The sequence below is a fragment of the Silurus aristotelis genome, assembly GCF_946808225.1.
Source record: "Silurus aristotelis genome assembly, chromosome: 4".
Classification (NCBI taxonomy): Eukaryota; Metazoa; Chordata; class Actinopteri; order Siluriformes; family Siluridae; genus Silurus; species Silurus aristotelis.
In genome coordinates, this window is record NC_139577.1 from 23343896 (window position 1) to 23358682 (window position 14787).

The following is a 14787-nucleotide window of genomic DNA, read 5'->3' on the forward strand; positions in this document are numbered from 1 at the left end:
GTAGCAAAAAAACATAATGCTGAATTAATTTTTCTTACCCAGGAGCAGTGCAGAAACAGTGGACCAAACTGTTTTTTTTTTTTGGGATTGACTGATCCATGACACTTTAGAGCTGCTTAGAATCAATGATACCCACTTTAGGAATTAGGATGAATTCATATGTTCATCCTGGTTAGCCTGATGAAGGTCACTTCCTTTGTGGGCAATTACAGTATAAGCCATTTGTTTTTCCATATCTTTTGTCATACAGCATATATTATCTTGTTTGTTCTAGTACATATCAGAATTTTACAGAATATTCCTGATTTGAGTTTTGTTTTCTTGAGTTTTTTCATGAGCTTTTTCAGAAGTGTCTAGACCATGGCCTGTAAGCCTAGGAAAATGTAGAATGGTCAAGGCAATATTGTGGTATTTACAGCCATTAGCATACATTTCAGTGTGACACATTGTGTCAGAAACAGTCAGGCAGCTGCGGTCTTAACACTGCTCCCTACTCAAGCCAATATCACACAAGAACAGTTTTGCAGTTTCCGTATCAAATCTCACTACAGGCACATAACTCAACTCTGAGTATTATGGAGGCTGCATTTACTTTTTTTTAACAAACACCTACGTTGTTAGTTCACCTTGTATGTGGTCTTTATTCACGGACAGTTTATGCAAATTATCCTGTAGCCCTTCATTAGTAACTGTCTCTGACGTTAAAGCTGTTGTAGGCTTGTCATTTAAAGAAATCCCTGCAACAATGCTCTAAAACACATTGTTATATCAGATATAACTAATACGTTGAGAATGATATATACCAGTTCTGTGGTCGTCTATGTTTATATTACATATGTTAGAGGCTTGGAGGAACAGATGGGCTATGGTCAGTAATAAGTAAAGTGCACCTGAGGTAGAGTGAAACACGCGCGCGCGCGCACACACACAGAGAGAGAGAGAGAGAGAGAGAGAGAGAGAGAGAGAGAGAGAGAGAGAGATACATGAGTGACAGTCAGAAAGAAAGACAAAAGTAGATAGATAGATAGATAGATAGATAGATAGATAGATAGATAGATAGATAGATAGATAGATAGATAGATAGATAGATAGATAGTAAGTGTTTTATAGGACACGACACTGTTTGGTGCAGTCTGGAGGAAGTTTCAGCAGTGGAGACGCAGGTGCACGTGGAGGCGCGCGGAATCGGCGCACGTGCCTGGGCGCCCAGTTGAACGACAGGCAACTCAGCGAGGCGGAGGAGCGCGTGCGACGCCATTTGCTGCTTTTGCTCCGAATCGAAGGGAAGCGCGCGGCGACTGTCTCTCCGGCAGCGCGTGCACACATAGTGTATATCTATCTCAGACAGAAATGCGCGCTTCGAAACGGCATCACGGGTAAGCTGCAGATCGCTCAACACACGTAGCTTTACCTTTGCCTTTAATTCTTATTCATATGATTACTAATATTAACAATTTTGTTGAATATAAACAGTGTGACGGAATGTGTGCATGCATGTTATAGGAAATAAGTTTGGGCGGATGATAATGTTATAGTTGCTGCATGATCATTTGGCGTCTGCTCAGTGTGCGCATGCAGAGTTCATATACTGTATCACTCAGAAATGTTCTATCTCAGTGTAATCAGTATGGATGGATGCAATAAAAGTGAATATCACCGTGTTATATTAGATATTTGCCTTATTTGCCATGGTGGTACATGACTTATCAATCATATTCTCCTGGGACATAAAATATGATTGCGAATTGTGTTGTGAAACACTGAGTTACATCCCACATGTTTTTGTTTTCTCTGATTTATGGCTGTGAGTGGGCAATAACATGGCCAGACTGAACACTCTTGAGGGTTTTCACTGACAGAAATGGGTAAATTGTGTTATGCAGTCAAATGTATGAGTCTTTGTGTGTGTGTGTGTGTGTGTGTTTGTGAATACATCTTTATACAATGTTTTATTATTATTATTATTATTATTATTATTATTATTATTATTATTATTATTATAATACCTGTCAGTGAATTATTTTCCTGTATTATAAAAAATCCAAAGTGTATTAATTACAGTCTTTCTCTTCTGTCAACTAATTATTTCATTCAAGCATACAGTTTACTAAAAGAATAATATGTAAAAAAAAAAAAAAAAAGGATTGTGGAAATAATATACTGTTTATACGACTTTTTTCTTCTACAGATATATCCGTATCAGCTCTTAAGTGTTTGGTTTTGTGAATCTCGGCTGAGCATGACATTAAAAGCAGGATTGGATTTGAATAAACCTGCTGAAAAAGGGTGAACTGACTTTTATCATCAAAAAGGCAGACGTTTGCATGTTTTTCTGAAATCCCAGAATTTACCAGTCTTACCCAGATCAATTTGGGGTGTGTGTGTGTGTGTGTGTGTGTGTGTGTGTGTGTGTGTGTGTGTGTGTGTGTGTTTGTGCACACACACGTGCATATGTCAGGGTTGTGCCTGTGTCCAGGCTTGTACCCTTATTGGAGGTTGCGTTTTATACATAACTATAGAAATTTAAACTAAATTCAAGGGAAAAAAAACCAAAATCCTAAGAGTAAGATTGGTGCATTTGGATTATGTCTGATTTAATAAGAAATCAGGTATGAATAGGTATGAAAGCTATGCCAATTTTAAACCTGTATTTAAGGGCTGTAACCTGAATCATTCACATGGTTACATACATATACAGGGAAAAACACATTTTGTTTATTAGGTGTCAAACATTGTGAAACTGAATAAACAAACATAAATTATGTAACTAGAATGTATTCCCTCTGTACAGTACATGGCAACATTCATAATAAATAGATAAATACAGTATGTTTATTATCTTTGTAGTATGTACACTTGACACAGGGAGTCATATGCATAAAATGAGTGCAGTAAACGAACACATCAGGGATCAAAAATCAGACTGAATAAAAATCTGATTTAGTAGACGACAATCAGTGGTTCTCATTTATCAAGCTGGATATATACAGATTTGTTTGCAAATCATTTATATGAGCATCCACACAAGACCTAGATAATTGTCAAAAACCTTCAAATATAGAGATATGTGCAAGTCAAGTTTATTTCTATAGCGCTTTTCACAACAGACATTGTCTCAAAGCAGCTTTACAGAAATTAACAGTTAAGGTGAAATATGTGCAATATGGTAATACATAACATAGAACGAAAAACTAATCTAAAACTATCTATTAATTCATATTTTCTATTTTGCATGTGTAATTAAGACACTTTTTGGAAGCTGATTTACCTTACTAAGAACAAAACTAGGTGCAAGAAGAAGAGTGCTGTGGCAAAACCAATATCAAACATGGCGTAGTGTAGCATTCTACACAGAACAGGCACTAGTTAAAGGTTGAGGAACTTGAATTTGTCATTTGATTCAATAAGTTGAATCGAGTGTTTTTAATATTTAGTTCATACTGACATTATTTTATATTCTTATTGGTCCTTTTTTTTTACAATGTTATGTTTTTCAAAAAGCAGCCAGGAATGCATGCATTATTTTGTAAAAAAAAAAATATATAATTTACATCTGTTTTACAGAAAATGTAAGATTTTTGTCTATATCATCAGCCCTATATAAAATATATTGTCACATTGCTTGTTTGCATTATATTTAGCCATTGCCAATATGCAGAGCAGACCTCAGCAGATTAGAGACTGTCAAAAAAAAAACAACACTATTATGTTTTATACTATTACAGTGAGAATGTCAACAACATTTTAGGGATAGAGATGTAGTAAAAGTTAGGAGAAAGTGTGGAAGAAAGAAGTTTTAATAAAAGACATAGAAAGAGAATTATGGCTCTAGATTATATAAATATATATTCCCCTTGCTCATTCAACCTTGATTTGAGAGACAGGCTGTAATTACTACTATACTTTACTGAAAGACTTCCAGAAAGCAGAAGGTACATAGCAAGTCAACAGCTCAACTCGTCAGGAAGCAATGATTAATCCAACAACAGCTTGAGATTGACTATTAATTATGAGTATTTAGGCCGTAAGCACTCAGGCGAAAAGCAAAAAGAGGCTGCTCAAACAGTGCACAAATTAAAAACTAGGTGGTGTTGTGCCCCACAGTTCAGATAGCACAAAGTAGCCATGCAGCTTGCCACTGGTGCAAAAATAATCAAAAGCTCATCTGCAAACTCAATTTAAATTCACACTTAATCACTTTGCCCTTAAGGAGTTAGCACTGTCATCCATGTTTATCTAGTCTCTTTTTATGGACTTCTGTCCATTCTGAGTAAAACAATTGCTATTGTGTGTAGAAAATGTGATATTTAATTGCATATAATTTATATTTAAAATAAACTTAGTACACTTACTATCTACTTTATACAACACCGGTACACATGCACTTATTCAATCAGCCAATTATGTGGCCATGGCATTGTGTAAGAGAAATCATGGAGATACTGGTCAAGACCTGCTGGTAATGTTCATTTCAAATATCAAAATCATAGAAAAACTTGATCTCAGTAGTTTAGACTTTCTGGCACGGATTGAGTATTTCAGAAACTGCTGATCTCATGAGATTTTCATGCACAAGAGTCTCTTCACGAAGGTGTTTTGTGGTGTGAAAAACAAAAAACCTCTACTTGCAGTCATTTTGTGATCAGAAAGGTTTTGTTGATGAGGGAGCTTAACAGAGACTGGTTGGAGCTGACAGAAAGGCTCAAAAAAGCGTTTTTCTCCATAATTCATATGCCTTTAGTGTATTCCACAGTTTGAGAACAGCTGGCAAGCATGATCTTTTGGGACTTGGAGCTTGACTGATGCTTTAGATGTGGTCTGGATTATTAGCCAGTTCATGCATCTAACTCTTTTTCCAAGCTGACTGAATAAAATTTTTTCAAGGGCCCTTTGAATTCCCTTTTCTCCATTATATGCCCAAACTAAGATATCTGTTCTGTTACACAAAGAATACAGGATACAGAATTGGAAGCTTTGATACTTTAACATAGTTTGCCATTCATGGTGCGGAGAATACCAAATGGTTTCCCTACACACAGTGTGGATGAGGTGTCGTTTTAATTATTTAAAGAAGGGTCACTGAGAAGGCTTGTCTGTTTGAGGGGCTAAGCACGTTGGTTTAACTTAGAATTAAACACTTTGATCAAGGGGATAATGACAGAGTCAAATGAAGGTCAAATGTCCTATACAGGATTTGGTAGTTTTGAGTTGATGTGCTGACCTATTTTTAATATGCTGATATATTTTTCACATTTGCTATTATGAAGATGTTTTTTTAATTGCATTAGCAGGCATGTGCTGGTGTAGCAGGGCGCATTCCCTGTGTCCTTGTCTGGTTCTTTCAAGTTGTATGGTTTTCGGCAACCTACCAATTTCTCCATATGTGAGAATGTATAAATGAATCCATTTCTGCTTTATGCTTTCCTGCTAATGCTGAAAGCTTTTGTTCACATGGCTAGACCAGGGTCATTTAAGACTATATATTTTTTGATTAAAGGTTATAAAGAATGCATGACCAATCCCTGTAACTTGTTTATAAAGATTCTCTACAGATTTCTTGATCAGTTATTCAATTTCTGTATCCCACATTATCACCTTTTGCTGGAAACCCTAATCCCAGTGGGACACCTGACACATCTGGTTTATTCAAGGCTCATAACTTTTAATAAGTTGACTTATTGCATATAGGAAAATATTTCATTACTATGATGTTCATAAGATTCAAGATTTAAAGTTTTTATTTGTAAACATACACAGTTGTGTACAGTACACAATGTTTATTGAAATAAATATAGAAGAAATATAGACCTCTTCATATAATGAATAAAGACCTTTTATATAAAGACTATATATAAAAAATCTTTCAAATTTTCCTGGATATTGTCAGGGATCACCCTGCTTCTTCTCCTGTGCGCGCCCCGCCCGCCCGGAGCGCTTCGCCATCATACTGATTTCACACACCTGTTCCTCATCACCCTCACAACTATGTAAACGCCTCACTCACACCACTCCGTTGTCCGTTATTGTTTGTGTTTGGACTCTGAGTGCGTTCTGTGTTTCCAGCGTTTGCTTTTGTTTAGTGTGCATTAAAGTCTGTTTGCTGTGCCTCGGCTTCCGCCTCGCTCACTTACGCCTGACAGATATAAGTATTTTAGATTCTGTTTCATCAAGCACTTCTAGCTGGATTCCACTACATCTAAAGACTTTTTGTTTTTACTTAAAATAAAAACATTTTAGATTTTAATTCATATAAAATCCTCTGCATCATATGAAGTCTCTCTAACCTCCATTAGAATGTCTGGTACAATTAATTGTGAAACATGACCAAGACGTCCGTAGAAAGAGAGCAGTTGACTGATGTTGAAAACAGACTTATTTTCCGTTAAATGTCACCAAATACACACAAATTTCCCATTTATTCACCAACTGTATTAAACAAAATGTTATGCTGTGTACCGTTTTTAATCCAGGGTCTGTATTATATTCCAAAAAAGTTCATTCTGTCCTGTGCTCAAAGAGACAAATGAAAGTGCAGAAAGCAAAACAGACTGCAAACATCAAGATCCAGAGGTTTGTGGCAAAAAAAAGTATATGAAAGATATTAGACATGTATCATTGGTGGAGAATGTTAGATTGAGGCTGTATAAACACTGGTAGAGTCTCTGGCATAGTAGGTGTTTTTCCACAATGGATTTCCCCTGAGCCTTTGTGATGATTTGCATTTCCCAGGCTCAGAGTCTGATATGATTGAACTCCATGGAGATTATAATGTGTGTGTGTGTGTGTGTGTGTGTGTGTGTGTGTGTGTGTGTGTGTGTGTGTGTGTGTGTATATGCTTTATTGTATAAATATACAGGATTTGCAGTGGATAGATTGGCAAACACTAGTAGCAAGAATCAGCCAGCAGCACTGTGTGCCATAACAGATGGCAAAATCAGTGTAAATTGTGCATTTAAGCAGCATGGGACAATAATTAGCTTTACACTGCACAATGAGGTATTATGGTGGAGCGTTTGGAGGCATGCTATAACTTAGCAGGTTGTTGTGTTCAGCTTGAGCAAATGGATACAAAGCATTTGCTTGGGCCTGCAGGGCTCGTATACAAACATGCGCCTAAATGAATAATTAAATGAATGAAATTCATATTGTAACTACTTGAGCTTAATAATATAATGTGTGCATGACGCATTTATGCTTCTTACTGTGGGTGTGTGTATGTGTGTGTGTGTGTGTGTGTGTGTGTGTGTGTGTGTGTGTGTGTGTGTGTGTGTGTATACACATAGTTTTGCTGTCAGGATTATAAGAATGGCTGCTAAACACTTCATTATTCCTCAAGCTTGGTGGAATCATTTGAGTAAACCTGAGAAGGACCTACTGACCTCTATATTCCTCCACAAGAATATCCAACAGCACTACAGCAATTCTGTTTCAGGGAAGTGGTCAGAGTTCATGCTTGGCTGTTCTAGTGGAATTGTGTTAACAGTATTGTTTGGCCCAAGGCATTATAAATAAAATAGGATTGAATTTGTACACAGACAGACTTACAGAATGGACCGAAAATGTAAGAAAGGTAAGAAAGGTATTATGGTTTTTCACACACACACACATACTCACACACACACACACTTACACACAACTGTGTGACTGATCTGTACAACCGGACTCAACACACATACACTTCGCACACCCAGGTTTCAACACCATTTACACCTTTCATTGTCGCAATAATGTTTACATGCCGTTTGTTGTTTGTTGCTGATCTTCCGGGACTTGCTCTCTTTGCACAATATTCTGTCCAAATCCTTTGGTCACTGATCACTTTATTTTTGATTGCTGCTATTGTAGAATTGCACAATTGTTTACATTTCTCTGTTTACATTTTTCTGCTACTGTGCACCTTATTTTGTTACGACCGTTTTTTATTGGCGGAGCTATTGTTGTTTTTATTTTTATATTTTGTGTATTTTGTATTGTCCGGCACTGTCCTGTGTTGTCTCGCACTGTCTTGTGATGTCTTTGCACTGTTTGCACCAGTTGCACACATGCACTTTATGTGGTGAGGATCTTAGTTCCTGGCCCTGTGTTCTTCTGTTCTGTGACTGTTGTTTACTGTTGTTTTATGTTGTTTTATGTAGCACCTGGGTTCAGGAGGAACGTTGTCTCATTTCACTGTGTACTGCATCAGCTATACATGGTTGAATGACAATAAAAGCTTCTTGACTTGACTTGACTTGACTTGAAAGTGGAGAGTAAAATTATTGTATAGGACTTAAAAAAATCTGTGAGTTGTTATTAAATTTGTGAATAATTTTTGTCATTTTAACAAAATGTTAGCTAATAAAGCCAATAATAGCATTGTTTTTAGTGTTGCATTTGTAGATCAAGTGACATGTGAAATCAAGTCATGTCATTGTGAGGCAATCCCTTTTTTTATCTCTTGGATTTTGAGACTTTCTTCACTGTTCCAATGTTTGATCAATCCATAAAGCAGATCCATGACATATAACACCCTTCCAGAACTTCTTAAAGCTTACTTTATTTATTTTGTTAATAATGGATAAGCAAAAAGCTAAACATCTGTGCCACTAGGATACTAGCAACAACTGCATCACAGCTCCAGTGTTTAATCAAAAATTGAGATTTGTGTTCTTGTGTTGTTTCACATGTTGTTCTGTCTGTGTTGTTGGGTTTTTTTTTCTTTTCTGTGGCTTCTTCCCGCTGGCCAAAACATGCCAGTTACTTTATATTGCCTGTAGAAGTAAATGAGTGTGCGTGCGTGCGTGCGTGTGTGTGTGTGTGTGTGAATGTCTATACGTGTATAGTGCACGTTGTGGACTGATGTGCCATCCACAGATGTATTTTCACCTCACACCTAGTGTACCCAGAATAGGGTTCTGATCCACTGCAACCTTTACAAGAATAAAGAAGTTCCTAATCATTAATGAATTAATTTAGCCTGCAGCAAAACCTCATATCCAGAGTGCCTTACAGAGCTGCTTTGCTGTTTCCATAAGAAATCCTCGTGCTAGTTCAGTGTCTAAGAACAAAGTAAGATAAATTAAGCTAAAGTTAACAGAGTGCAAAGTAGAAGTTGAATACTTATTTTTACCAAATGATGTGTACTCTCATTCTCTCTTTTCAGAAGAATAACAGAAAAATTTAATTATGAAATTAGGCACAAGTTAAATAAGCTGATAGAATAAAATTATATGTACATTGAGTAAGCATTAACTAAGAAGGATGCACTTTAGGTGAGTAATATGTGTCTTTGTTATTGCAGGTTTGGGCAGACTGAAAACAGGTGCTACAGTGTGTCTCACCTGACAGTGAGATCTGCTCAGAGTAGCCTAAAGCATACACACATACACTATATGGACAAAAGTTTGTTTACACTTAGCCATAAGATTTGTATGTGCTTTTTGAACATGCTATTCTACTAGAATGGTGGAAGCTCAGTGGTTAAGGCTCGGGGTTACTAATCTGAAGGCCAGGGGTCCAAGCCTCTTTTGGGCTTCGTGAACAAGGCACTTAACCGTCTGTGCTCCAGGGGCACTGCAACATGGCTGACCCTGTGCTCGGACCCCAGCTTCCTACATCACTGGGACATGAAAAAAAACAACAATTTTCCTCTCGGCTCAATAAAGTTTTTTTAAATAAAATAAATAAAGCAGGCTATTCAAAATCCTGCATTCCAAACCATGTAAATCATATCTTCATTGAACTCAAATAAAGCAGCTTTATGTCTCCTAGTTTAAGTGAAAGGAAAGTTTAAAGCTACCACTTCCAAAAATATCCTGTACAACTGTGTCTCCAACCTTGTAGCAACAGTTTGGGGATGAACCACACATGGCTGGAAAAGTAAGGTGTTCCAAAACTTATTACCATATAGTGTAAATACAGACATGTCACTTATAGAACAGCTTCAGCATTCAGTATTCACCCCTTCTGTACATCAGTAACTGAACCATTCTTGAAAATGATATTCTTTCAGTAGGTGTTGGAAACATCATGTAATAAACTGCTAAATTTCAGCTAGGTCTTCAATTAGGTTGAGATTTGCTTACTGTAAAAGCCATAGGATATGATTAAATACCTTTAAGCATTTTAGTTATTTTTTTTAGAAAGGTAGAATTTGTATAGTGGATAAACTGTGAGGATGTAATCACAATGTCAGTTCTAGACCCCTATCCATTGTTTTAATTACATATCTGTGGGTAATTAGCCTGTAGAAGCCACATTGCCATTGTAAAATAGACCAAGACATGTAAGGATTTGGATAACATAATAGAGGGATGTAGGAAAGGGAGACAAATAAAAGGATATGTTGTGATTGTTTTATGTTGAATTTTGCAGGAATGGTTCTGAACATCATAAGGCATAATGCTAGAACAGTTTCAGTGTGCCTTGGCATAGATTCTTTTGGCACAGATTCTCTGGAACTGTAGCGATGAACAACAAACTTCCAGAAGATATTCCCTCAATTAGTGTTGGTGATGGTGGTCTTTGAAAAATTATGTGTCCTGGACTACTGGCTTAACAAAATGCAAACAATGCTTAGTCAAATTAGACAGATGGTGTTTATTTTTGTCTGGTGAACATTTGTTGATTTATTTTAGTGCTGATTTTAGTCCCTCTAGTTATGTGATTGTCAAATCTGTTACTGAGATAAAAAAAAGCCTAAATGGATTTTGGCCTAATAGATCACACACCACAAAAATAATTGTGAGAAATGTATTTCAATGTATCTAACTTGTCATCAAGAGCACAATATAAATTAATTATTGTAGCATACGCAAACTGCTGAAAAAATCAATCAAAAAAAGGAAAAATTAGATATAAATGTGTAATGATTTTGTCACCCTATAAGGTCAGTAAGAGTACACAAACGTTAAAGTTTCTTTGGTTTACATTTAGTTTTTAATAATGTTGTGGTTTCATTTAATGCCGGTTTGTGGGTAAATCAAGGTTACATGGCTGCCATGCTGGATCTACTTTGTCAAGTATGCATGCCATCTTAAAAGTGTGCAAACTGATTCTCTGGCAGAGCAGTTTGATGGAGGGATGTTGTTTTGAGTGGTACTAGAGACTAGAAGTTGGGGACTGTGTGTTAGTGTAGGAACAAACTTGAAAAGCTTCAGCTTTTTTTTCATGGCTTATGTAGCCTTTAAGCAAAACACCATATGTGCTCTGTGAAATACAGTGTAAGGATACGCTTACAGGTATAACAGTTATCATAAAAGCCCAAATGTGTGCTTGAATTAGTTTTTGGATTTTAAAATGTAAAAAATGTATGTTATGCTGGTAAGAGTTGAACTACACAGACAGTTGTTTTTGGATAGCTGCACATTACATCTATATGTGGGTCTTTCCCAAACTGTTGCTGCAAAATTGGATTGGTCTTAAATGTGATGTAGCATTATGATTTCTCTTCTCTGAAAGTAACATGTTCTAACAGGCTCTAACATGTTTTAACAGGTACACTGTCATGCTTCTAGCTATGTGTCTGTGCATAAAATTAAGTCCATAAAGACATGGATAGACATGGAACTTAAGTGTATTTCACAGAGACCTGACCTCAAGCCTTGTGAACACATCTGCGATTAATTGGAAGATAGAATTTTGTCTGTATCATAACTGGCCTCACTAATGATTTGTGGCTAAATGAGCACAAGTCCCTATTGCAAACATGGACTTATAGGATGCAGATATAGATGAACTAAAACTGAGCAACTTTGTGTCAGCAAAGCCCCTGTTTCCCTGTGAAGATAGCGGTACTGGTTTGCCTAAAAGCACTGTCACTTCAGGAGAGCACACTGCTTAGATCTGACACCTTGGCACTGTGTTTAGTGTTCACATTCAACCTTATGCAGATTAGACTAACCAATCAGGTGAACCCTCATATGCGACAGAGCAAATATATGACACACTTGTTATAGAAGATGAACTGCCATGATTTGTATGTCTCATTACATAATGTTTTTTTAATATAACATTCAAGTCAAAATATTGTTGTTTGAGCCCAGAAGTTTATTGTCAAGATTTATTGTCTGAGATTGGACATACAGGATTGGGATTTTGCAATATGAACATGCAGAATGAATCATGGTAAAAAAAGGAGCTAATTTGTATTGCATGTCAACTTTTCCATTGGTATATGGATAGCTGACCTCAGAATGACCTTTCTACTGTTCACACTGCATCACTCAGACTCAAAACAACATAAATCACATGATCACAGTCCTTACAATTCACCAGTATCTCACAAAGTAGGTTTTTTTATAGTAGATTTAAAGTTTAATGTTAGTCGCTATAGTCCCCTTAGGCTGAAAAATTGTTGACAAGCAAGCAGACCTCATTGATGTGCAGTGTTTCATGTGTAAAAAAAAACTGAACTGATTAAAAAAACATAGATATATACAGATGTTGTTGGAGGACAAGATGTCAGTTCAATTTGTCAGTATTTCAGAAGCAGCAGTACATTTTCTCTTAGTGACAACATAAAATGTTTTGTAAGATGCAACTATGTTAGCATTCATAAATTTACACATAGCCTCCCACACACAAAATATGTTTAGTAACAACACCGTACATACATACATACACTATACACAGCAGTGGCTACACTAGTCTTCTATGTATACTATGTTTTGACCCAGTGCACACTATGCAGCATCTGGATAACTTTATGACAAAATGTGCACCAGTAATAATATGCTGAAGGAGATCAATTTGATCAGTTCTATATTTAACACATTTACATTTTACATTTATGGCATTTGGCAGATGCCCTAATCCAGAGTAAGAATTATTCTATTTATACAATTGAGAGTTAAGGGTTGCTTTTGGGCCAAGAATAAGCAGCTTGGTGATGCTAGGATTTGAACTCAAGGTCTTTTAAACAGAAGTCAATTTTCTTAACTAATGATGTTGTTGTCATTAGTCATTGTTGTGGTAGAGTTAGAAGAACATGTGTACTGTGAAGCTAACAGACTTGATGCACATAACATTCCTTTTCTCTCCCCTCTAGATAAACTCTAGAAGACACCCACTGTCTTCCTGAAATTGTGACCATGATCCCTTCCTGTTTTATTTTGTTTGCCTTCATCCTCTTCAGCAGGTAAGATTCAGTAGGTAATCTAAATTGAGCTGATTCATGTCCGTTACAAGGTCATATATATTTAAGAGTCTGGGATTATTTAATTATTTTAAATGAAAAATATGATGACCAGCATAGCCATATTATAATGCTATACAGTCAGCCCCCGACCTATGAACGGCCGAATTATGAATTTTCTAAAAGACGAACACGGATGGCCACCCAAAAAACACAAAAAGAAAATCAAAATATATTCAAGAAAACTTTCAAAATCAGATTCGAGATGGGAGAAGAAGAAGAAGCCCTGGCAGGCATGCATTGTGGGACTGAGACACATAAGTCTCACTCTTCTCGACTTACGAAAATTCGACTTACGAACACTTTTCCGGTCCCTATCTATTTCGTAAGTCAGGGGCTACCTATATAGTTTTCGTACAAAAATATTTTTTGGGTGTATTTTTTTATTTTTTTCTTGTACAAACCTGGTTTTAAATTTACCGGAATGCACTGCTTTAATTGCTTACCCTGCAGCTAATAACAGCACCGAGCAGTAGGGCTAGATTTCCATGGGAAAATAATTCCACAATTTGCATCTATCAAGAGGTTCTATTAATTCCATCTATCAAATGCTCTTTTGTCATTTTATTTTCATCTGTCCACCACATCTTAGTTATTCGCTCTTTTTCCCAGAGAAAATGACAGGCACAATTGCTGACTGCTGCTACTCCTGCTGCTACTTATATTAAGTCTGTCAACTACTTTGTGGATGCTGTGCAACCCTTACTGTGCAACCCTTACACACTGCCTACATTAGCAGCTTATTAGTGGAAGTTAGAAAGTATATCAAATCAAAAGTGTGGTGCTGAATGCTGATTAACGGGGCTATTACTAAAACAGTTATGGGTATAAAAAACACTTTATATTCACATATTCCATAGATTTGTTACACATAATTGAATAAGCAGTTCTCTCTCCAACCATAATCATGTAAAAATAGACACTGTGAATAAATTAACCGTAATCAGATGACCAGGTGTGATGCAAACATCAAGATTTATTGACAAAACAACTTACAAAGTCTCTTTAATGTAACTGATGATATTAACATGCTTTTACCTCTGTTGTTGTCTTTAAAATAGGTTTGAAGAACACTGTGTGAGCCACTGCTCAAAAATCTCCCATAGGTGTTTTGTAGATTTGGTAAATATGAATGGCAGTGGTCATGTTATCCAGGTCTATGTAGCATTCTTATTCATTTATTTGACTTAGCATATATCTGACTCAACCAGATAAGACAGTAAGGTTTACTTAGCTTTTGTGATAGTTATTCATGCTTTTTAGATTTACATTACATTCATTTCCATTTTCTTTTATATTTAAATGTCTCGTTTCATTCATGCTAGTCATGTTATCTAGTTCAGTCAGTCAGTCAGTAATTCATGCTAGCTAGTTTTAATTCTTCACCATTTTCATGCATATGAGACTAAATTATGTCTTTTGGATGAGAGTGGGTCATATTAAAATAGATAATAATAAATATATTTTATAGGATTAGTAAAATTATTTACAAGTTAATTGTATTTTGTCTTTGCAATGATGCATATAATAGCTTTGATTAGTATTCCAAAGTAAGAAAGAGAAATTCACTGTACTCTCTACCTGACTAGTCTGAACTAAAAAGGTATTTTGAA

At 36.2% G+C, this 14787-nt stretch overlaps 1 protein-coding gene across 1 annotated transcript in view; it reads left to right on the forward strand.

Moving 5' to 3' along the window:
* Positions 1 to 985: 985 nt before the first annotated feature.
* The window catches only part of LOC310724412 (gamma-aminobutyric acid receptor subunit pi), a 54108-nt gene continuing 40306 nt past the window's right edge, over positions 986 to 14787 (forward strand). The window contains exons 1-2 of the mRNA XM_083538430.1: positions 986 to 1376; positions 13028 to 13117. Coding sequence (XP_083394556.1) covers positions 13071 to 13117 — 47 coding nt within the window. The 5' untranslated portion in view covers positions 986 to 1376; positions 13028 to 13070. The remainder of the gene's footprint in view (positions 1377 to 13027; positions 13118 to 14787) is intronic.